Source organism: Dasypus novemcinctus, chromosome 8, assembly GCF_030445035.2.
Source record: "Dasypus novemcinctus isolate mDasNov1 chromosome 8, mDasNov1.1.hap2, whole genome shotgun sequence".
Taxonomy (NCBI): domain Eukaryota; kingdom Metazoa; phylum Chordata; class Mammalia; order Cingulata; family Dasypodidae; genus Dasypus; species Dasypus novemcinctus.
In genome coordinates, this window is record NC_080680.1 from 31,181,349 (window position 1) to 31,206,959 (window position 25,611).

Below are 25,611 nucleotides of genomic sequence, written 5' to 3' on the forward strand. Positions count from 1 at the left end.
GCTAAATGAAGTTAAATAAATGATGCCTGTGTCGTCTTTAAATTTGTCAGAGGCATTTTAATTCAGAATTTAGTTCTTACATAAAGCAGACCAGTAATAGCCCAGATAGAGATTACATAAAAACTGAGTAGCTAACAACCTTCCTACTAAGTATAACCCGCTTTTCTAACCACTACAGCATTTTCCGCCCTGTAGCTCTAAATTGGTTCACATGTTGAGAACCCGGTATGTGCCAGGTACTCAGCAAAGTATGGGTCACGCAGCCAAAGAAAAGGTAATCATGGTCCTTGACCCCATAGCGGAGAGAGCCGTAACTGAGCGAACATAGGAAGGAAAATGCAAGATTTATTTCATTTATCAGTTATTAAATCACCAATTATTAACTGTCTCAAAGCAATGAAAAATCATTATGGTGGCCCAGAGATTTTAATAATGGGATTGGGATAATGATGGGATTAGTTTAAGTAGCTCAACCTCCCATTTCTAGCACAGTCTTAAACATGCCTTGTCTACTAGACAGTCTCCCATGGTAAACCAGGGGAGCTTTCTCTCCCTGACATCAGGAGAGAACTACTGCCAGCCACTTGTTACACACACATTGCCTTGGAAATGTACCTTGTGCCTGTCACCATGGCGACACCCTGAGCATGACCTCAGCAGCCACTCAAAATCATTTCCACCAAACAAATTATAGCTATAATTAACTTTCTGAATTTACTCTGCAATATGAATTCGTTCAGTCCTTGGTGTTTCTTTTTAAAAGGTTAAATGAGTGGAATAATCCAACATGAACCCATCCCCCTTGTACCACCAAAGCTTTTTCTCATTATGTGAGCTGCTCACTGTGGAAAGTACAATTCATTAAGAGATTATTCCAATATCTTCTCAGAATGTGACAAGAATCAACAAAGGAGGAAGCACTAGTCTGATCATGCTGGAAATCTATTTCTAAAGGAATAGAGTGGCTTATGCCCCAAGCTAAACCGAAACACAGGTTCTCTAGAACCCATCACTTCCTGGAAGCCTAGCGTGAGGGCGGCACAGGAGGCTGGGGCTGACCCAGGCAGGGGCTTCTGCACGGGACCCCTCCTTGGCAGGGGCTGTGCAGCTCCTGGTTGTTTGCATGTTTCACTTGTTTCACACATGGCAATATATCTTCAATCGTGGTGTTGCTTCTGAGTCAACCAAACCTTCCTCTAGGAATAAAGAGTTTTGTGACTGTTGTTCATTTGAAGGTTTTGTTGTTGTTTTGTTTTACTTTTGTCTTGCTTTGGGTCTGGTTTGGGTTCTAGATGGTGTATGTTACAACTAACAGAGCTACATAGGGTTCCTTTCAGCCCTTTTCTTTTGTTGAACTAGATTCAACTTTTTACACTCTTAGTAAAGCGAGCCTCTCGAGCCTCTCTCTCCCATCCAATTGAGGGAAAGCAAAAGGAATTGCAAACAATCACTATAGCTTACCTTCACATTAATCAGAAATGTATAAAACGTCTTTAATGATTTCTTCCTTGCCATGGATGCTGTTGATTCCTGGGCAATGAAGAGAATAGAGCCGGCAAGCAGCCAGCACTGGGTGTAAGTCACTTTTTATGCCATTGTTGTTAGTCTCTCTAAACTCCACTGTCATTGACAAGGAGCCGGGAGATGGAGAGGAAAAAATATCATTCTTGCAAATTTGTCCTTCCAGTACAGACATTTTAGATATTTGGCTAATATTTCAGCCGATTCACGGAAAGGGGCCACTGACAATTTTTAAGAGCAGCCTCTAAGCCCTTATAAGTGGTTTTCAGTTGCAGGTGTGGGCCCTGGTCCCATCTCACCCTAGCATGTTTTTCAGGGAGTTCAGCTCATCTTTCTCAATTGGAGAGACTCTGATCAAGGGTCCTTTTGAACAATGTGACAGGTAGTTTTCCCTCTTTGTGTGCTGATCCTGTAAATTCTCCTGTGTAAACACTTATCAATGTTTAAAAATGGAGTGGACACAAGTAATCTGTTTGGTTCATAGTCCGGAAACAGAAAACCACAAATTCTCTTTACCACAGCATTTTGTGTCCCAGACTTAGCAAGTCCTCTCTGGTGATCTCGGTGTATGGTGTTAAGTGAGTAGACATCATTTATTGGGCAGCATATTTCTGAGCTGCTTGCCAGCATAAATTTAAACTTCTTTGATTCCTCTGGAATAGAGTGTTGTATATAGTAGTTAAATAAATGGTGATCCCTTGTGTTTGAAAATATATGTTCATTTCAAGATTTTCAAAGCAAGGAATTAACAAATTAGAAAACTCCATCTATACAGAGTAAGCCATGATTTTGCATTTAAGGTATGATGAAAGCTACTTTGTCAACTCACGTGAGCTTGTCAACCCTACCAAAAGACTGAGATTACTCCAAGACCATCCCAGAACATTCCTAAAATTTTAGGTCCAGTCCATTTTCATATTTCCTTCTATCCCTCACGCCTATATTCTCCAAACCTCCCCCTCTTCATCCTTCAGTGAGTTTTATAATAATTAAAGATATCAGGCTGGTTCCTATCAGACTAGAGAATCATTGATATGTTTGGGATAAGGCCACCAGAATACTAATGAGTTCTTTGCAGTAGTACTTTATTGTCACAAAGAGCTTATACACCTCCTAAAGGGCAGTAATTTTACTTCTTTATTAAAATCATACCTAGCTTTTCCTATTTTGTGATTCCATGACTCTTATGGATTAAATGTAATATTTCTTTTTAGCATTCAGTGTCGAGTTTAAGGATATCATTAATATGGAAGCACCACTGATAAGAATGGTCTTTAAATAATGCTAAAACTAAATCTCAGCATAGGAAATCCAGCTAGCAAACAATCAGGATGTATTATTTGCCAAGGACTCTTTGGTTCTGAGGCAGAAACAGAGATGGGTAAGACATACTCATTGTCCTAGGAAGGTCAAACCAACTAAATATTTGTGCCATTGCTAATTTCTAACATCCCTGCACCAGACATTCCCTGTTAGGTGTATGATAACTCACTGTCTCTTGTGTTTGGGCATGAACGAAGGTGTTGAAGATCTGTCTCTTTCCAGTTCTATTAATGGTTCCACTTTTACTTTAAACTTTATTTACAAGTCAGTTACTTTGAGTATATGCTTTGTAATTGGGTGTTTTGAAACCATATCTGGTCCTCCAACCTTTCTAAGCATGGGAGCAAAGGGAAGCGTAGTCCTTTGAAATCATGAGGATATGTCTCATAAAAGTACATGTCAAATTAAGGCAGTCTCAGAGCCACAACTTACTTTTTTGTACTTTCGGAGAATGAAAAGGGAATGGTATATAAAATTTTTTTCAATGAAACAGTCTTTGATTACCATGAGTTTCCTCTTTGTGGTGATGGAACAGTTCTGCATCCTGATATAGTGATGGTTATACAGATCTATACATGTGATCGGATTTTCATGGAACTCCTTGCAAAAAACACAAAAAAAAACAAAAGTGGGTGCATCAGTAAAAACTGGTGAAATCCAAATAAGTTCCGTAGTTGAATAGTATGTCTGTTTCCTGGTTTTGATTATGGATTCTGGTTATGAAAGATGTTATCATTGGAAGACGCTGGGAGAATGGTATGTGAGAACTCTCTGTAGTGTTTAAAAGGGAATGGAAAAGTGTCATAGAACCAGATAGATTTCAAGTAAAGATGAGGCAATTTTAAACCTTCAGAATATCTGTCCGACATTATTATTGCAATAACTAGAAATCTCCTTGTAGTGTCACATTAATCACAAATGACTTAGGCTTTGGGCAGAATTTCAGACATGGTTTCTTACTGTCCTGTTTGAGGGCAATAAGGAAATTCATTTCAAGAAAAGACTGATATCAAAAATGCATCCTGACTTTGTGTGTAATTCTGTCATCTATTTGTTATGCTAAGATAAATAAAATTCGTATAAATAAGCCAAATCTATTTACTTCAAACTCCTGCTTTACCACCCAGACCTGCTAAAGCAGGTTGAGGTTGGGAAGCTAATTTGTACTTCTTTTCCCATATCCCCCAACTTTTTGGTAGTTTTAATTGATGGGAAGAGAAGAAACAAGAGAAAATGGATAAGCTTGCTCTGAATGATGGAAGGATGATTTTATCCTTCTGCTTCCCCAACACCTAGACTGCCTTCTGATATTTTCTTTCTCTTCTTCAATTCCTCTCTGACTCATTTGTGCCCGACCCCTTCCACAGACAGATTTGGTGTGGTAGTGTCACTGACATTCTCATTGTGTCTTCCCTCCTCTAGCTACCTTAACGACTTGGACCGCGTAGCCGACCCTGCCTATTTGCCTACTCAGCAAGATGTGCTTAGAGTTCGAGTCCCCACCACAGGGATCATCGAATACCCCTTTGACTTACAAAGTGTCATTTTCAGGTAGTAACTGAGTCCGTAAACCCACTTCCCAGCCTTATGCCTTGAGTATATAACAGGGAACTCTAGAAATACTGAAATAGTCTGTAGGCTTTAGAACAATATAGCCTTTCTAAATGTTGTTATCGTTAGATATACAAATGAAATAATGTATCCCTGAAAGAGGAAGCAAAGGAAAGATGTACAGATGGATTTCTCGTTTCACTTTAAATCACCAATAAACTAATGAAATTGTAGCTGAACAAAATCAGTTCATCACACATTTTTAAATCATTTTGTCTATGAAGATTATGTACGTATTTTGGAATTATATAAGATATGAATGATCTTCCAACCCTATCAATAATAGAAGTTGTATTTTATCAGAGGCTTTAATGTTGATATTTCTCCAACTCCTCTAGTACCAATGTACAATTTTTCAGTAGGAATAAAGAAATATGAAATTTTATGTTCATAAAATAAGTTGCTTGAAAATTTTCAATATAAATGATTTTTCAAATGGATTAATTAATTTAGTCTAAATGTATATAGCAAAATGGAGTGGAAATTTATTGCCACCTCTCTCACTGGTGCTCTTCTATCTGGGTAATACTTCAACCAGAAGCATTCTTCTTCTTTTTTTAAAGATAAGAAAAACAATAAACAATATTGATATACCGTCAATCTCTCATTACACTCAGGTGTACTTTTAATTAGAATACAAACCACATGGTGCTTTGAGAAAGGAAGCCAATTATCGGGAATGATTTACCAGTTAAAATACATCTCTTAAGTGTAGCAAGTTGAATTCATCAGGAGAGCGGGTCCCATGGAAGGCTGGCTTATGTAACCCTGCTTAGCAGGCCCTCCGTCACTCCCTGTCAGGACACTGTGTGTTTTACTCTAATCACACTCTGCACCAGGTTGCATCTGGCTGTCACTGAGCAGTCTCAAACAGACATGACCATAAAGTGGGTGGCATTTTGGAAATTATTTCCAAGTTGGATTAGATGATCCCCAAAGTCCCTTGTAGCTTCAGCATTCTATAATACTTACACTTTGGGTTTATTGCATTTGGAGATCTTTAATTTGAAATGTCCAAATTTCCTCTCTCTTACAACCATCATACAGAATACTTTTCAGAAAACACGTAGCATTTCGGGGGAGTTTTCATTTCCTCGTTACTTCAGAATCAATGGATTCTGTGCATTCGCTTTTGAATGAGGGCATTTTTCACCACTACAATATGAGTAATGACCTAGAATAATAATTTCCCATCACCATCCAAAGCACCTTATGAGGATTGGTGTGACAGGATTTCATGGAATCAGGATTTTATGCAAATAAAAGTAGTATGCTACCTGCATGATGGCATCTGGAAGGACACAGCATTTTAATATTTCTAAAGACCTAAGAATTCCATTTTATTCTCTGTGGAGCTCCCTGGATCTGTGTTCTGCCTCTTCGATGGTTTTTCCATATCTTAGAAGACTTGAAGAGGAAGCAGTCAATAAAGATCCTTGATTTTGGTTTCAGTCTAATACTGTGAGGCAGGAAAACACCAGGAGCAACTGTTACTTTTTACAAATGCTTAAAGAACCCTACTCAATTTTTGTACCTAACAGTACATTCTCTTGGGAGCATTTTCTCTTGTGACTGCTGTGTACATTCCAGTTAAGATATGGGTTCAACAAATTGAAGCAACTTTGATGTGCTAAGCACTGTGTTAGATATTTTCAGATATATGTGTTATAACTCAAATTAATTCATGCCCAATATTGATTCTTAGGCACAGGCTTGATGTGTTAAAACAAATCCTTGAAATAGTTCAAATGATGGCCTCTTTGTAGCACCTGGTAATATCTTAATGCTTTATACAACACTTCCATTTTAGCAGGTTAGTGAGCTGATTGTGCACAAGGCTAATTGCACCATGTTACTCAACATAGCTGGACCAGTCCAAAATTATTACCTAAACTGGGTGGGGAAAGAGCTTAAAGTGGTTACCCGGCTGATGAAGGATCACATACCCATATTGAAATAGCTTTTTATATCTTTTAAATGTTTTTCCAACCATTTCTAGCATCCTGGAGAAACACATGAAGATTTTATAAGTAAAGAAACTGAAGTTCAGTATTTGCCACCAGGGCTTGACACAAATAAAACTCTGTTTCTGACTTCAGGACTGTGATTAAGTAAAACACACCACTCAGCTTGGCACAGATAGGGATTTTTAAAATGAAGTTATGATTTTCATCCATATTTGTTATCTCCCTAATAACCACAGTGATTTATTACTTAAAATGTCTTGACTCCAGTAGTTAACCGAAAGTTAATAGATGCTCCGTAATATTGATTAAATTAACTTGGATGACCATTGTCTTTAAAGAGAATATTTTTCTTACATTTGTAATCATGGCTATATTTACATTAATTTATAATTTTTTTCTTTATATGCAATTAATATGAATATTGTTAACCTTGCAGAATGGTGGATGTAGGGGGCCAAAGGTCAGAGAGAAGAAAATGGATACACTGCTTCGAAAATGTCACCTCTATCATGTTTCTAGTAGCGCTTAGTGAATATGACCAAGTTCTCGTGGAGTCAGACAATGAGGTAAGTGCTTTTTGGACAGGCAAGAGATTATCATTTTAATACCTGCTGCAAACAAATGAATGGAGGTGGGGTGTAGGGTGTGGGGTGAGTTGACTTCTTCCATTCTGTAACGGTTGGTTTGGGATATTGGAAATGACTGAAAATAACCCTATTGTACATGGTACACACAGAGCAGTAAGCTTTTGTGTCAGCTATATGAGCAGGTTCGTGTGTTCCAGTCTAATTAGATCCTGTTTGATACCGTTCACACTTGTGCAGCGGTATCAGTGAAGATAACGGAGAAATCCCTAGGCTAATCATCAGATCATTTTATAGCCTTCTTCCTTCAGGACAGAATGGGGAGTGTTGGAGTGAGTCACTCTGTTTTGTTGTGTTTTCATTTTGTTTAAATCATTGTTTGTGTGGATGGGTGGGCCCCAGGAGTATTTACAACCTCTCTTGGCAAATGTGAATGACTTTACAGCTGGGCTCTAAATCAAATTGTTGTGGAGTCATGAAGTGCCTTGGTGATGTGGCCTTTCTGCTCTTAGGGAATTCTGTAGGTTGTTGCATAGCTTGTCTCTACTAATTATTGAGGGGTTGAAGAAGTATCCTTCATAAGCCTGTCTGAAAAACTGATGTGGTATTTTAAGCTTCTTCCTATTACACAAAAACTAGACAAGTGTAAATAGGGATTTTGAGGACGTTAAAGATTTGAGATGAGTCAGAGCTGATGATGGAGGATAATGAAGGGGCAGAAAGAAATGTGCCTTTGATCTGGAATTCAGTGTGTGTGTATGTGTGAGAGTGGAGGAGAGAAGGTACTGTTGATTACCTGTCAAAAGGAGTGACTGCAAACTGACCACCAATAGTAAGTGTTAAATATCCTTCTAATTATGTAGAAAATAAAAAGCTTGATATCTGCAATAGCTGATTAAAATAAGCTCTGTCATATTAAAATGTTCTTTTTTAAAATCTACTCTTTTTTTTTTTTAATTTTTATTTTATTTATTTCTCTCCCCTTCCCCCGTTGTCTGCTCTCTGTGTCCATTGCCTGTGTGTTCTTCGGCATCCGCGTGCATTGTCAGGCGGCACCAGGAAACTGCATCTTTTCTGTTGCATCATCTTGTTGTGTCAGCTCTCTGTGTGTGTGGTGACACTCCTGGGCAGGCTGCACTTTTTTTTCATGCGGGGCAGCTCTCCTTATGCATGGGGCTCCCCGGTGCAGGGGCACCCCTGTGTGACATGGCACTCCTTGCACGCGGCAGCACCGTGTATAGGCCAGGTTTCCATACAGGTTAGGAGGCCCTGGGTATCGAACCCTGGACCCTCCATATGGTAGGCAGACTCTCTATCAGTTGAGACACATCTGCTTCCCTAAATGTACTTTTAATACTGTGCATTTTTTAGATATGCAAGAATTCCTGACTTCTCAGCCCTTTTAAATATTTTCTTTTACTTTTCTGCAGTTGTTAATGTCACCATTTAAATACATATGCAATCCTCCATAGCATTTTCTTTTGTATATAGGCTTGATAAGGATCTGCAAACTAATATCCCAGATAGACCCTAGAGTTACCTATTCGTGCATTTTAGAACTTTCCTTGGGTTGCAGGTATAAGTGGGCTTTATCCACCCATGAGCTTCTTTTTAAAAATGAGGTGTGTTTATTAGCCAGTTGTCCCCTGTAGATTCAATGCAAAGTGCCTAAAAAACATGCTAAAATATATGAGAATCAGTTATCAAAATTTAAATTAGGCAATTGCTATCGGAATTTTAGTTATAGCTCTATCTCTGTCCTGATATCTTACCATTCATTGTTCCATAATCCTTGGAGGTAGTAATTTGAACATGTTGCATATTTTGGAATCAACATAGTACAATATTTCTGACTTCTTTGAATTTTAGATAAACAAAAAATAATTTGAGAGCTTGCCTACTATAAGCTGGGTACCAGGGAATCAAAAGGGATATGAACAATTTTTTAAAAATCAGCTTTGCCTTAAAGGAGTTCATAAAAGAGTTAAGCCTTTTGTCAGAAGGAATATGGGGGAAAGCAGGCATCACTTAGTTACATAGGTCATCATTTCACTTTTTTAGTTTGCCATTCAGTAGAATAAAATTTAAGACAATTGTCAATTACACAGATGACTTAAAAAGCATAGTAATTGTATTTCTTATAACACTGTTTGCATAATAGAGGAAGACAATTGTTGATCAATAAAAATTTTAGAGATAAATACATTGTACCTATAAAGACATATTTATTAATTTACTGCTTATCAATTTATCACTTTAAAATAAGCAAAATAGAAAAGAAAGATTCTTCAGGCAATTCATCAGCTAATTATAGTGCATAAATCTGGTTCTCCATTTATCTCTACAAATTATCTAGATCATTTATTCCGTTTTTTCACTTGACATTGCTTATAGAGGTCAGATTTTTATGTAAAAGTAAATTTTTATAATTATTAGAATAAAGTTATAATGTCTTTTTTCCATTAATATTTTTCTTTTTTTTTTTTTAAGGTAGATAGATCCCACAAAATATTACATTAAAAAATATGAGTTTCTCATATACCCTACTTCCCACACCCCCCACTCCTCCCACATCAACAACTTCTTTCATTAGTTTGGTATATTCATTGCATGGTTATAGTGTTCTGAATCTCAAAATTAAAAGGTTTCCACGGTAACTTGCTGTGATAGTTAGGCTTTTGTGTAAACTCGACCAGGTAATAGTTCCCATTTGTTTGGTCAAGCAAGCACTGGGCTAACTGTAATACAAGGGCATTTATGGACTTTAGTCACCATTGACTTTACTGCAGTGGTAAATCATAGATAACTGGTTATAATTACATCAGTCAGGGAGAGTGCCTTCAGCAATGAGTGACTCTTAACCCAATCAATTGAATGCCTTAAAAGGGGAAGTGATCCCAGCATTGAGAGAGAATTTCCCAGCTTGTCTTTGGACAGCCAACATCTCCCAGAACTCGTCAAGAACCTTCATTGGACTTTCATTGCAGCCCTTGGTTGCAGCCTGCCTGCGGAACCTGGACTTGTGCATCCCCACGGCTGCGTGAGAGACTCTTATAGAATCGTATGCTTTTGACAGATATCTCTTGTTTTGTTTTGTTTTTTAAGATTTATTTTATTTATTTCTCTCCCCTCCTCCCCCCCCCAGTTGTCTGTTCTCTGTGTCCATTTGCTGCGTGTTCTTCTTTGTCTGCTTCTGTTGTTATCAGCAGCACAGGAATCTGTGTTTCTTTTTGTTGCGTCATTTGCTGCGTCACCTCTCTCTGTGTGTGGCGCCATTCCTGGGTAGGCTGAACTTTGTTTCATGCTGGGCGGCTCTCCTTATAGGGCACACTTCTTGCATGTGGGGCTCCCTTATGCAGGGGTCACCTCTGTATGGCACGACACTCCTTGCGCACATCAGCACTGTGCATGGGCCCGCTCCACACGAGTCAAGGAGGCCAGTGGTTGGAACCGCGGACCTCACATGTGGTAGACGGATGCCCTAGCCATTGGGCCAAGTCCACTTCCCAGATATCTCTTGTTGATTCTGTTTCCCTAGAGAACCCTGACTAATATACTTGCCATTCAGTGTATGGATACTAAGCACATCTAAAAATATTGTCCAGTTCCTTTGATTACTATGGTGATGCATTATGCTACTTTTGAATAATTACAAACTAAAATAATAAATCCATCATTTTTCCATTGGACTGCCCTATCACTTATGAATGTATTTAAAGGCTAGGTTGTAATTTAGTGAAATAAAAGTCAAGTTGTATTTTGTTCTTATCTCAGAGCTCAAGTCAAGCCCAATGGGTAGCATTGGACATGATCTTAAGCATAATGAGAGAAATGCTGCTCCTTAATTCCTTTAGCCACATTAACCACAGCCATCGTTATTGGTAATTAAGGAGCACCGTCAAAATATATTTTAATGCTGGGATGTACTAATATATGAAAATACCATTGCCTCACCTTTTTAAATCATTAAGGAAAGCCAGAATTCTATTTTCCCCAAATCTCCTGTTTTTGTGAGGAAAAAAAACTGAAATGAACTCCCAAAACATTTTGTTCTTGGTTTTGAAATTTGATATTCATAACTTTAATCCAAAGAAGACTTCTCTCTGCCTCTGTTGGTATATATTTGTGAGAAAAAAAAAAAACCTGAGGATGGATTGATTCATCAGCCTCCTTTTCTGTCCTGGGGAAAATGCACTGCAGAGCACTACCAAAAAGAGCTAAGGAAAGGATTTTAGGTTATTGTTTTTGCTTTTAATATTTCTAAAGCTTTATTGCACTGATCTTGAATCTTTCATGTAGCTCAATTATTGTCTGTCTAGATACTCATTCTTCCTAGAGTGTGAAGGATTAATTCCTTTTTTCCCCCCCTCTGAAGAATGAAATATATTATCAAAGAGTGGGCTAGACTAATCAGGACTGTAGAGCTGTGTTGCCTTGTATATTCTCTGCGCTGTTTTCCCTATGATAACACATAGCACGAATCATCGATTCTGCTGTAGTACCTCCAAGCACACATTGTTTTATTGTCCCTGAAAACCCAGTGCACACAATAAGGCATCCAAAAACTGCTTTCCGCTTATTAATGTGTATCTAAACATTGTTCCTTAGTCTTTATTTTTCTAGTTTTCTGTTACATGTACTTGTGAGCACTAACACAAAGATGCTTTCTCAGCCATTGTGTCAATGACTAAGTGTTCTACAAAACAAGCTCTTTAAAGAATCGCCAAGACTTAGACCTTTTTCTCCTCCATGACCTCTTTAAATGAGCTTCTTACCTATATTAATTATTTTGAAATAGCCATGACCAACTGTAATTAAGGTTTTATTAAAGTATCCGGATAGCTCCCCCTTCTCCAGGCCACCTTTGGACTAAGATGGATCTCCCCATGTTGGTCCCCAAACATTTATCCTTCAAACCTGATTCTTGGAGTTGTTTTCAGTTGATTGAAAAGTAATAGAAGGAGAGAGTAGATATTTATAATACCTTAGCACTTCGTAATTGTTCAAAACTTGCTTGCCCTTTATTTATTTGAAACACCACTGACCTCTTGTGAAATGGGCATATCAAATTTGATTTTATGTGTATTAGTCACCAACAAGAGGTATATGTAAATATTATGGGATTTTCTTAAGTACTGGCTTATGCATCTGTGGTGTGGGCAAGTCCAAATGCTGTAGGGCAGGGCACAAGCTGGATACTCCAGGGAAGGTCTTTGGTGACTTCTCCAGGAGTAGCTGGCAGGCTGAAGTAGAGTTGGAAGTTCTCTCTTCTGACAGCCAAAATCATCACTTCTCCCTTTAAAGCCTTCGACCGATCAGATGAGATACCTCTCACTGTTGAAGACAATCTCCTCACTTGACTATAGATGTCATCATCTATAGCTGCATTCAACTTACTGATGATTTCAGTCCAGAGAATATCCTCACAGTAACAATCAGGTCAGTGCTTGCTTGACCAAACAGCTGAACAACACAACCTGGCCAAGTTGACACATGAACTTAACCATCACAGTATGCATTATACTCACAAAGGTACAAGAATGGAGAGACTAGACCCCTGGCCAAGATCACGCAGGGCCATATCCCCTGGCCTTCTAGACCTGCTTTCTTTCCCCTTACTAAAAACATTTTCCAGAAGTTAGAGACATACTCAGAGGAAAAACAGGAGGAGCTGTTAAAGGTGGCCAAGAGCAAGGAAGTGGAATGTAAACCTTCCCTGTAAAAGAAGGAATTAAAATACTTCTGTTCTACCTTTAAGCTTTGAACATCCTAGTAGATATTAGTAGACCAACCAAAGATTCTTCATCAGTAAGATGAAGTATCATCCATTTGATTTTGAACTATTTTTAAACAGTCTGAAGTATGCATTTCCTTTGGATATCTCTCCTTTGCCAGGTTTTTAAATGAAGCCATTTTGAAGTTATCCAACTGCAACCAAAGTTTGAACATTTTCTTTAAAAGTGTGAAACATGTACTTGGTTCTGCTCTAAAAACTCCAAGTGAGCTTTGAGAATATTCTTCAGATAAAATTCTGCTTTGAGGGGGAAAACTGACTAAAATTTGAGGAGAAACCAGTCAAACTCCAAAGGAAATATCTAAAGGAAACTTATAAGTGGTTACAAGTAAGAGCTCAGGTTAAGATATCTGGTCTCGATTGTAAGATTGTTAATTGGATTCACTCTAACCTGCCTTTATCTACTCTTAATTATACAGTCAGAAACGGCATATTTCTCTGCAGACTTTGGTCCACTTGTCTCAGATTCATGACCTGATTAGCAATAATATTCCTGAAAGACGCCCTACTTTTTTATATTTAGCCCCTTTCCCATTTCCTCATTCCACTGTCCACGGTTAGCCACTTGTCCCTTTTATAAACTCCCTCTCCTACCTTTCATTCCTTGCCTTTTCTGTTTCCTCCTTATTATACTCCTTCTCCTCTAGCTTTGTTCACACTCCCTCTCTTCTGCTAGAAGAAAGTTTTCTGAGCTCTGTTTTATAAATTTGAAACCAGAGACCTGGACTTAGTGCTGGTGAGGATGTAGTGAAACAGGTACCCCTAGATGCTTTTTGTGCAAACGTAAATTGGACATCATTAAAAAAATTTATACTGAACCCTTACTGTATAATCTATGCAATAGCTTTTTAGAAAGATGAATTATATTATATGAAAAAGGCAGATTACAGAATAATGTTATTATAATGCAATTTCTGTAATCATAACTAATTACATATATATATACACACACACCTCTTACAGGGAAAGTTATTACTCCCAGCTAACCCCCCCCCCCAAAAAATAAGGAAGATTTTCTACGAAGACCAAGATATAAACAGTGAGTGTGGTTGTCACCAGGTGATAGCATTATAGATAATAACTGAAACAATATTTTAAGTAAAATACAGTAAGGTATTTTGACTTTTAGTTCTGCCATTTACCAATTTTATCCATTTTTCCTTTGGGCTATCTGTCTTTTTCTTATTCATTTGTAAGAGTTCTTTACGTTCTTTGGAGATGAACCTTTTGTCGTAAGTGTTGCAAATATCTTCTCCCCCTTTGTAGCTTGTGTTTATTCTCTTAATGGTGTCTTTTGATGAATGGGATTTATAAATTTTAATATAGTAAAACTTATCAAAAATTCCCTTTATAGTTATTAGTAGAGCTTGTGTATCTACATATATGCATCCACAGTGGGATAAAATAAATCACCTGAAAAATCTTGATGAGAGGACAGTAAGGATTGGAGGATGAAAATAAAAATTGAAGTACAAGTCTCAATCATGTACCTCGCCTGGTGGTAGTCCACAGATTTAGTCAAGCATTTCCTAGCAACCAACGAAAAGGAGATAATCATGGTCTGTTACAAAATTCAGTATGTCTTTAACATAAAAGCAAGGTAGTTTCTCAAAAGATGCTTAGGCTTTCCTGATAGTGAGACCTTAGAGTGATTTCTACAGCTTTATTAAAGAGAAGCTGGTGAGGGGAGGGAGGGCAGCAAATTATATCTACAATAATAGCTCTTCAGTAAACAAAATATTAGAGTTCATAAAAGATGTTTCTTAAACTCTCCTCAGTGTAAGTCTGTGCCGTAACATCAGAGTTTGTGATGAGTCAGTACAGTCTCGTGTAAGTGTATAGCTTGATGTACAGTCCAACTTAGAATAGTGAGGGAAGTGAGATTTGTTTATTTCTGTTTATATAAACTGTTTCAGTGATACAGGAGAGTAATGAATTATAGTGTCTTAAAATGTTGACATATTGGCTTCAAAACTTTATTTTCACAAAAATGAAAGGATACAGATACAATGAAAGACTTTAAGTAATTCTTCCCCAATTCATTTTTCTCCTTCCCCAGAAGAAGCCACTGCCCTCATTTTGGCATTTACGGTTCCTCAGCTTGTTTTCATCTTTTTACTCTATCTGTATGTATCAATCAACAGTATGTTATATGAGATTCTAAATATTATGCCTGATGATAAATTTTACAAAAATGGTTTCGTTTTACAATAGGGTTTTTTTCACTCAGCATTGTTTTGAGATTATTTTCATGGTCCTAACCATGGCTCTAAATAATTTCTTTAAACTGTCTTATAGTTTCATTGTGTGAAGGCTCTACTATGTTTCCCATGCTTACTGGCTAATGGTTGTTTGTGATGCAAATTACCTTTACCTTGCCTTGCCTTTTCCTGCCTCCCCCCTCTCCCCTCCCCCCATGGATTTGTCTGGTTTTTTCTTATTGCTTTTTTAAAAAATTTATTTATTTATTCCCCCCCACCGTTGTCTGCTCTCTGTGTCCATTTGCTGTGTGTTCTTCTGTGTCCACTTGTATTCTCATCAGGTGGCACTTAGAGATCTGTGTCTCCTGTTGCGTCATCTTGCTGCGTCAGCTCTCTGTGTGTGTGGCACCACTCCTGGGCAGCTCTCCTTGCACAGGGGCCACTCCTTGTGGGGGGGAGGGCACCATTACGCAGGGGCATCCCCGCGTGGGCCAGCACTCCTTGCGCACAGCAGCACTGTGCATGAGCCAGCTCACCACACGAGCCAGAAGGCCCTAGGTACTAAACCCTTGGACCTCCTATATGGTAGACAGACTCTCTGTCTGTTGAACCACAGCCACTTCCTTCTTATTGCTCTGTAAAACTTTAAAAATACATTCTGGGTATTATTTTTTGCCATTGCACATGTAGAAATTATCAGCTGCCATTTTATTTTTCAGAAGAGTTTTAATTTTAATGTGGTCAACTTATGCACTTTATTGATGGTATATTTGTATTTTCTTCACAAATTCATTTCATCTCCAAGAATATAAAAGTAGATCATTTACACTGCCATATAGTGTTCTCCTGTATGGAAATACCACAATTTTTTTTTTATCATTCTGTGATGGATGGATTTTTGGTCTGTGACTTAGTTTTCCAGAGCTGCCATCACAAATACCACACAGAGCTTGGCTTAAACAATGGGAGTTTATTTGATCATGGTTTTGAGGCTAGGAGAGTCCAAATTACAATATCAACATAGCTTGCTCTTGCAAAATCTGCAGCATTCTTATGCCTCCTGCAGGCAATTCTTGTGGTTCCTTGGTTTGCTCCTTGCCTCCCATTGTATGGTGATGTCTCTAACTTCCAGTTCTCTCTATAAAGTCTCCAGTAATTCAGATTAAGACACACCCTCATTCATTTGTGCCCTGCCTAAGCTAAAAATAGCAAATTCAAGAGGTCCTATTTACAGTGGGTTCACACTCAGAGGAATGCAAAATAAGACTAAGAACATGTTTATTGTGGTACATAATTCAGTCTACCACAGTTTGTTTCCAGTTTGGGGCTATTACAAGTAATGCTGGTGTCTTGTTACATGTGTATGCACTTCTGTTAGATCTACACCTAGGTGTAGAATTGCAGGCACATAGGGTATCAACTTTAATTGATAAGGCCAAAGTATTTTCCAAACTGAATGTACCAATTTGTACTCCATTGCAATGCCTGGTAGTTCCTGTCTGTTCACATCTTTACCAACCCTTGGACTGTCAGTTTTTTCACCTTAGCCCTTCCGGTGGCTAAGGAGCTGAGCTGTAGCCCTTGTACTTGCCTCTTTACTTCTGTATCCCTCACCCCTGGTGTAGCCTTAGGGCAAAGCAATGGTGTTTGTTCTCTAGAACACCACCCCCTCAGCCTGTGAATATTCACACATACAGATACAGAAAACTATACATATTGTAAGTGATTTATGAATTATCACAAAGTGAACATCCGTGTAACCACTTTTACACCATAAGGAATAGACATTATCAGCACTCCAGAAACTCCCCCTTGAGTCTCTTTCCAATCATTATTGCATCCCCCCTTCCCCATGAATAACTGTTGTTTTGACTTCTAACACCATTGATTAGATTTGCCTATTTTGAACTTCATATACATGGAATTATTATAAATTGTGTTGTGTCAACTCCTTACACTCAAAATGATGTTTGTGAGATTCATCCATGTTGTGTGTGGTTATAATCCTTCATTTTTATCGCTTTGTAGAGATTGAATGAATATACCACAATTTATATATCCATTCTATTTTTTGAATAAAATTTTGTTGAAGTATATCATTCATACAGGAACATGCGTAAACAGTTAAGTGTATAGTGAAAGCTGTGAACTTATAAAACAAACACACATATCATAAACAGGCACCCCAATGCCAACACCTTGCATTGTTGTGAAACATTTATTACAAACTATGAAATAGTATTATCAGAATATTATTATTAACTATAGCCCATATCTTACATCTGGTGTATTTTCCCCCAACCCACCTGATTCTTAATAACCTGTTTTAGTTTGCCAAAGGGCTGCCATTGCAAAGTATCAGAAATCTGTTGGTTTTTATAATGGGGATTTATTTGGGGTAAAAACTTAAGAGTTCCAAGGCCATGAAAAGTCCAACTCAAGGCACCATAAGATGTCCTTTCTCATTAAAGTAAGCTGCCACGTGTTGAAGCAAGATGGCAGGCAATCTGTGCCTGGTCTCTACCTTCCCCTCCAGACTTCCTCTCTTAGGCTCAGCTGCTCTGCTTTCTTCCTGATTTCAGCTGCAAGCTAGCATAGGGTTTATCTCTTTCCAGGCCCTCTATCTCTGTCTTGGCTATTCCACTGTCTTCCCAAGTTCAGCTGTAGGCCATCAGACATACAGCAGGGCTGGTCTCCTCTTCAGCTGTTCCATGGGCCCAGCCTTTTGGGGACTTTGTGTTTAAGCAGTTCTCCCTCTCACTTTACAAAATCAAATACACAGGCTCCAGTTTTTCTTGTCTGTCTGAGTGTCCATTTATATCAGATCCAGCAAGGTGGCAGGGACCCAACCTGAGTCTCACTGATGTAGTCAAATCAGAATCCCTAAAGCAGTCTTATTAAGTAGTCTAATCAAAGGACCCTTTTAATGCAATCAAAGGGTATCACACCCCAGGGGAATACATTAGTTTACAAACATAATCTTTCTCTTTTTGGGATTCATAAAATAATCTCACACTGCCACGTCCTGCATTAATATTATATACTTGTTATAGTTCGTGAGAGAACGTTCTCATTTGTCCTATTAAACATAGTCTGTATTTCACCACTGTATATTATATCACTGTATTCCCTGTGTTATACAGCCCCATTCAGGGTGTACATTCAGTGACTCTCATTTTCATCACAGAATTATGATGTCTTCACCTCAGTTGATTTTAGAATGTTTTCATATACCCCAAAAGGAAAAATCCCATACTCTCTTATACCTGCCTATAGTTGTCTCATAAAATTAATATAATATCTTCATCATTGCTGCAAAAGTATTATATTACTGGTAACTATCATCCCTAAGTACATTAATTGTATTTTTCCCATGTATTTCCATATTCTTAACACTTTGTAAAAGAAGAACATTCTTGTATTTATACTATTAGCCACAATCACTATTCTATTCATTCCCTAGATTATTCTCTAATTTCCTTTCAGTTGATGTTTACATCCACAGACTACCCCTTTCAGCCACAATCTTGCTTATAAATCATTAGTGTTAGTTATGCTCACTGTAATACGTTACCATCAGCCCATCCATTTCCACACTTCTATAGTAATCCTTATGAAAAATTCTACATACATTGAGCATTAGCTCCCATTCTCAACCCACATTCACTGGTGTCCACTATCTTTATATCAGTTTTACATGTTCTCCTATTACTACAATATTGATAAGTTTATTTTGTCCATGGTTGTATTCCCCCCTTATATTTTTTCATTCCTCAGCTTTGAGGATTTGGGGGTAGTGATGCCCACTCTGGCTCAGATTGAGAAGAGGCTTAGATCTTATGGGGCAGATGGAAGATACAGTTGTATATACTCTCTGTTTTTTAAAATGGAGTTGGCCATCATCATCATTTTGTTAGTTGTCCTGGGTGAGTCTGATGAATTGGAGAGTAGGTGTTGACCGCAACTCTTCTGAGATTCAGGGCTCAACTGGTATATGAACAGACTGAAGATTTAAGTCTCTGAGACATATATATAATGGGTATAGTGCTAATTATAGGCTCAAATAAATAGGGTAGAAAAAACATGTGTAGGAAAATTATGAATGAATCTAATTCTTTTTTTTTTTTTTAAGATTTATTTCTCTCCCCTTCCCCTCCCTGTCCATCCCTCCCCCCCGCCCCCCCACCCCCGTTGTCTGCTCTTTGGGTCAATTTGCTGTGTTCTTCTGTGTCTGCTTGCATTCTTGTCAGGCAGCACCAGGAATCTATGTCTCTTTTCGTTGCATCATCTTGCTGCGTCAGCTCTCCTGGGCACCACTCCTGGGAAGGCTGCACTTTTCACGTGGGGTGGCTCTCCTTGCGTGGTTCATTCCTTGTACATGGGGCACCCCTGCTTGGCACAGCACTCCTTGTGTGCAGCAGCACTGCATGTGGGCCAGCTCACCACAAGGGCCAGGAGGCCCTGGGTATTGAACCCTGGACCTCCTATATGGTAGGCTGACACTCTTACCAGTTGAGCCACATCTGCTTCCTGAGTCTAATTCTTACATTGGGGAAATAGGTTGTCATATATTCCAAGATAAGGTCCACTGACAAGGTGCTGGTTTCACAGGGTTGTGTGCCTTGCCTATAGTGTCTGTGTGGTGCCAGAGCCCTCAGGAGCATGCCTAGCGAGATCTGCCTGAGACATGTTTATGTAACCTCTGGAATGACCTTCTGACCCATTTTGAAATCTCTTAGCCATAAAAACTCTTTGGTATTTGATATCTCCCCCTTTTGGTCAAGGTCTTTTTCCAAATGCCTCGCTGGTTGGTACTTGATATTAATATTAATCCTTGAGTGCCAGGCAGGCTCATCCCTGGGTGTCATGTCCCATACTGGGAGGAAGGTACTATATTTATTTGCTGAGTTTGGCTTAAAGAGAGGCCACATTTGAGTAAAAGTTGGTTTTCAGGAGGCAACTCTTAGAACATGTCTATTATTAGGCTAAGTATCAATTTTATAAGAATAAGGTTCATAGTTACATGCATTCATTTTTTAAAAAGATTTATTTATTTATTTATTTTGCTTGAATAAATGCTGCTTGAATTGCTGCAGGCCTTTGCTTCATTTCCAGAGTTATGAAAAAGTTGGTTTTCACAATATTTGCCAGTGTGCTCATTAATTTTATGGAGGAAAAAAATTTTCAGTTCATTCCATAAGTGCTTCTCCTAAATTGAATTTTTAAATCTGACCATATCAAAATCATGGAAACATAATTAACATGTGGACATGGCTTTTTTACCGATTAGAATGACAAAGATAAAAGGAGTGAGAGTTATAGAGAAGTAGACATTCTTACATATTGCTTGTAGGATAAATTGGTACAATCTGCCAATAGTATGGCAATATTTAAATGTCTTTAAGGTGGTTATACCCTTTGATCCAGTAATTCTACTTCTAGGAATTTATTTTAATTGTTTAATTGGTAACATACCCCAAAGATAGGTAGAAGGTAGTCTCTCACAACATTGTTTATAGTTTGACTTATTGAAAACAACTAAATTATCAATAGTAGAAGATTGGTTAAACAAATCAGAATATATCTAAAAAATAAAATACTATACAGAAGAATGATAATAGGGGTGTAAGATTAATATTAGAAAATTCTTCATGGTATGTTGTAAATAAATGATTTCAGAATAGCATGTCTAGCATCTGATTTTTAAAGCCATAATACAGGCATTTATATATTTGTATTGATGCATACAAAATATCTGGGAAGGTTAATGCCAAACTGTTTTATCCAGTTTCCTCTGATTTCCTCTGGATACTGTGATTAAGAATAATTTTGTTTTCATGTTTTATTCTTTTTAGTTACCTATATTTTCTAGTTTTTTTTCCTGAAAAATTACACTATAGATTAAAGAAGAAATAAATACTTTAAAATTTAATCTAAGAATTAAAAAATGCTTATCAATTAAATCTGGCTAAATAATAAACTATTAGGCTTTTACTATTTGCTTTAGGAAGTATAAGATGGAGATATGAGTGAATGGAGAAATAAGTACAAATGGCTGATCAAAGAAGGATTTAGAGGCATCCATTTTCTGTCAATTTGCTGAAAATATCTTCAAAACTGAGACAGTCTTTAGAAATAATACAAATTTAAGAGATTACTGAAATAAGAGAAACAGTTTTTCAAGGCCAGGATATAACTCCTCTTAGAGCAAATGCAGAGACTTTCAAGCTCAAAATAAAAGCACTAGATTTTAGACAATCAAATGAAAATGCTGTGAGCCAAAAGCCAGAAGAATCTGGACTTTGTTGTCCAGATTTAGTCAGCCGGGGTCTTTCTTGAGTGCCATCTGATTCTCCCTCTTTTGAAAAAAGAAGAATTTTTCTTTTAGGGGAGAATCTGCATTTTATAAAACCTAAAATCTGTGGTTTTGTTATTCTGTAGATAGATAACACATTTGATTTGATGGGACACCACTCTCAGTATTTAGTAAAAGGTCCCTATTACATGAAATGTTCTCCACGCAAGACTAGGTTAAGATTAAGGGCACTGGCGAGGTAACTGCCACTCTCCAGATACCTTACGATGTTTCAGTTAAATCTGTTGCAGTGAAATCTCTTAACATGTTTTCACATGTGAACCTATGAAGACATGACGAAATACAGTATTTTTTTAAATTGCCAATTTATGTAATGTGAATTGTCACTTTAAAAAGAAACATGAGAGCATGAATTTCTCTAAGGAATGTGGGCAACTGTGACATACCACTCCAAGACTATCCCTGAAGAGACAATAGAGAAGTAGAGTCAGACTGTCCTGGTTTGAGTTATAGCTCCACTGATTTCAAGCTGGATAATCTTGCACAAGTTAATTTCTCTGAGCCTCCTTTTAAATATACAATATGAGGATATTATTTGTCTTAATGCCTCGTGAGGATTATAAAAATAGATAATAGGCATAAATTTCCTGGAGCACATATAAACTAAGTAAATAATAGGTCATATATCAATACTTTTAATGGTGAAAGAAGTACTGTTATAACATATTTGTAAGTCAACATCTGTGGATAATTCACAGACCTAGTTAAGAGAACTCTTTGACTTGGCATTTATACCTTACAGCCAAATTAATAGACTTAATATTTCTTCAATAATATAAAAATATGTAACAAAGTATTTGTTTAAATACTAAAAGCAAAGGTGTTATTTAGAAAATTCCTTTCAGAATAATGGGAGGAAAGATTTTAAAGTATAAAAAGGGACTGAAACCAGTATGCCCTTTAAGATACAGCTATTCATCCTTGTAGTCTGCTTACTTATTTTGTTTATCATGATATTTATATTAGTGATGACTTTGTGGTTGAAAGAAGACATAAAGTGCCTCAAACTAGGCTGGTATAGTCTGTAGTGACTGGTACTAGGTGGAACCAGCATGAAACTGCCTTTGGGGGCACCTTTGAACCAGGGTCTTTTTGGAAATCTCTCTCTCCCCTCTGCTTCTCTTGATCTCAGCCAGTCTTGAATCACATCTTCCAAGTTTAACAACCCAAGAGAAAACAGGCTTTTCCACTCAGCTCCATATCAAAAAGTCCCAGGGAAGGGAGATGTATTACTCTGTTTGTCTCAGTCTAAGCTACCCTTGGCCCAGTGGTCAAAGGCAGAATGTGCTTCCAAAAGACTGAGGGAAGGGAGATGAGCACACTCTATGGCAGACAGTGGTCACACTAACAATGGTTTGCAAATTGTGGGCTTCGTCACATCAGTGAGTTGGAACCATTATTGGATTGTAAATTCCATATGGTGGGGTCATGAGCAGTTTTTTTGTTTGTTTGTTTTTTAAAGAAAATATGAGGGAGGCAGACTTGGCTCAGTGGTTAGGGCGTCCATCTATCACATGGGAGGTCCGTGGTTCAAACCCCAGGCCTCCTTGACCGTGTGGAGCTGGCCCATGCGCAGTGCTGATGTGCGCAAGGAGTGCCGTGCCATGCAGGGGTGTCCCTGCATAGGGAAGCCCCACGCGCAAGGAGTACGCCCCATAAGGAGAGCCACCTAGCATGAAAGAAAGTGCAGCCTGCCCAGGAATGGCACCGCACACACCGAGAGCTGACACAACAAGATGACGCAACAAAAAGAAACACAGATTCCTGTGCCGCTAACAACAGAAGCGGACAAAGAAAGAGCATGCAGCAAATAGACACAGAGAACAGACAACTGGGGCGGGGGGGAAGGGGAGAGAAATAAATAAATCAATCTTAAAAAATAAATAAATAAAACATGAGTGAGATTGAATAGTCAAAGAGTATCACAGTCAGATTGTTTCATTAAGCTTTTATTTCCATTATGTTTACATTCATATGTATCTGAGAGAGAATATGTATGTGGTCTTCTCATTTTCTCTCCTCTAGGATTTACCGGGATTCGATCCTGGAGACCTCAATAGGGAGAGAGGTTCCCTATAAATTGTGCCACCTCAGTTCCTGGGTTTCTGCTGTGTTTCACCTTGTCTCTCTTTTGATGTGTCAGTATCTTGCTCCATGACTCACTTGCATGGGCACTGGCTCACCACGCAGGCACTGGCTCACCACACGGGTATTTGCGTGGGCACTGACTTGCTGTGTGGGCACACTTTCTCTTCTTTTTCACCAGGAGGCCCCAGGGATCAAACCCAGGTCCTCCCATGCGGTAGGCGGAAGCTCTATCACTTGAGCCACATCCACTTCACTGAGTTCGGTCTTTTGCTTGTTTGCTTGTTTGTTCTTAGGAGGCACTGGGACCTCCCATGTGGAAGCAGGTACTCAACCACTTGAGCCACATTCACTCCCCAGAGATGAAATTTTTAAAGTTGTAAAAGTCTGCACTGCACAATGCTCTTCACTGGTAAACCACCATTGTAAATAGGAAGGTAATCTGCTTGTTACTAGGCTCTTATTCCTACTCTAATCTAAGCACTGGAAAGAAGAATGAGTTCACAGCAGCATAAGGCAACTGACAGGAAATCGGTTGCTGTCTTAGTTTCCAGATTGCAATACAAATACCACACAATGGGTCAGCTATACAACAGGAACTTTCAGAGGCTAGAACTTGCTTCCTCCTAGGGTCAGGAGCATTCTGACTGGCTGGCATTCCTGGTTCCTTGGCTTTCTCATCACATGGCAGTGCCCTCTCTTTTCCCTTCCAGTGCCCATTGACTTCCAGCTCCTTCCCGGGACTTTCTTTATCTGAATTTCTTCTACTTATGAGGGATTCCAGTAATGCTGATTAAGACTCAACCTGATTCAGCTGGCCATACCTTAACTAAAATAATATCTTCAAAACGTTCTAATTGCAATGGGTTCACACCCACAGAACATGAGTTAAGATTAAGAATAGGTCTTTCCTGGGGTACACAATGCAGTGTGCCACAGGTACTCATCAATCACACAAATACAGAGGAGAGTACAGCAGGAGCTATATTAGAGTAGGCAGAAACGCTGTAATAAATAGACTCCAAAATGGCAAATAGCTCAACACAATAGACATTTATTTCTCTCTCAGAGTTATCCAAAGTATGTATGCCTGATTGGTGACCAGATTTCCTCCACATGTAATTCAGAAACATGGACTCCTTCTGTCTTGTGACTCTGCATTATCAACTGCATCTTATCAGAGGAAGGGGAAGGAAAAAGTGAAAGAGGCACATTTTTCTTAAAAAACCTTGTCCCGGAAGTGGTACACAGCATTTCCACACACATCCCACTGGCAAGTGATAGTCATTTGGCCACCTCTCACTGCAAGGGAGGCTGGGAAATGCAGAGTAGCTGCTTAGCCATATGCCCAACACATGTATGCAATGGAAGAAAGGGAGAATAGATTTGGGTGACCAGATGGCAATCTCCAGCACAAGGATCCTGACTGGAAAGGACCTTTCCAGATTCTTACCTGCCAGCTGGTCACCTTTGTCTTATAATAGCTGTGTGCTATGAACTCCGTCATAGGATACTGCCCCTCAGTGGGAATGCCTGCCTCCCCCAGCTCATGGCCCCTGAGATGAGTCACTTGGTCCAAAAGTAAAAGATTTTTATTGGAAAAGGACAGACAAGTTAGTAACAGGATTGGGGTTTTGTTTTGTTTTGTTTGGGGAGACAGGGGCATTTATTTTTTCCCTTCTCTGTCTCGATTTCAGTTAAAAATAATTTTCCAGAACAGCTGCAGTGGTAGGTTCAACTCAGTTTTCACGTTTAACATACAGAGTTTCTTCTACTAGCAGGGCCAGCTTTACAGGCAGGCAACCTGGGCAGTTGCCCAGGACCCTGCACTTTGTTTAATGCTCTGCTGTCCCTATCTTGAAATTCTCAATTTCGGAACAAAGGTCACCACATTTTTATTTTGCATTGGGTTCTGCAAATTTCTTAGCAAGTCCTGCCCACTAAATGTTAAACACTAAACTGTTAGATTCACTTTTGACCACACCCAGAGAGCTGTAGACATCCTTAGCCTTTGTTTGTGTCCATGGGGCATGTGTTACTTACAGGAGGAATATATCTTTAATTCTCTCTGAAACTTAGTTTCACCTGATGCCTTAGTTTTAATTCTCTTTAAAAAAAACAAACAAACCACCAAACATGCCCTTCCTGA

General features: G+C 38.5%; 1 protein-coding gene across 1 annotated transcript in view; it reads left to right on the forward strand.

Annotated features, from left to right (window-relative positions):
- Positions 1-25,611, forward strand: part of LOC101411610 (guanine nucleotide-binding protein G(q) subunit alpha) — a 308,556-nt gene that overhangs the window by 223,688 nt on the left and 59,257 nt on the right. The window contains exons 4-5 of the mRNA XM_004477520.3: positions 4,267-4,395; positions 6,859-6,988. Of these exons, the coding sequence (XP_004477577.1) occupies positions 4,267-4,395; positions 6,859-6,988 (259 nt within the window). The remainder of the gene's footprint in view (positions 1-4,266; positions 4,396-6,858; positions 6,989-25,611) is intronic.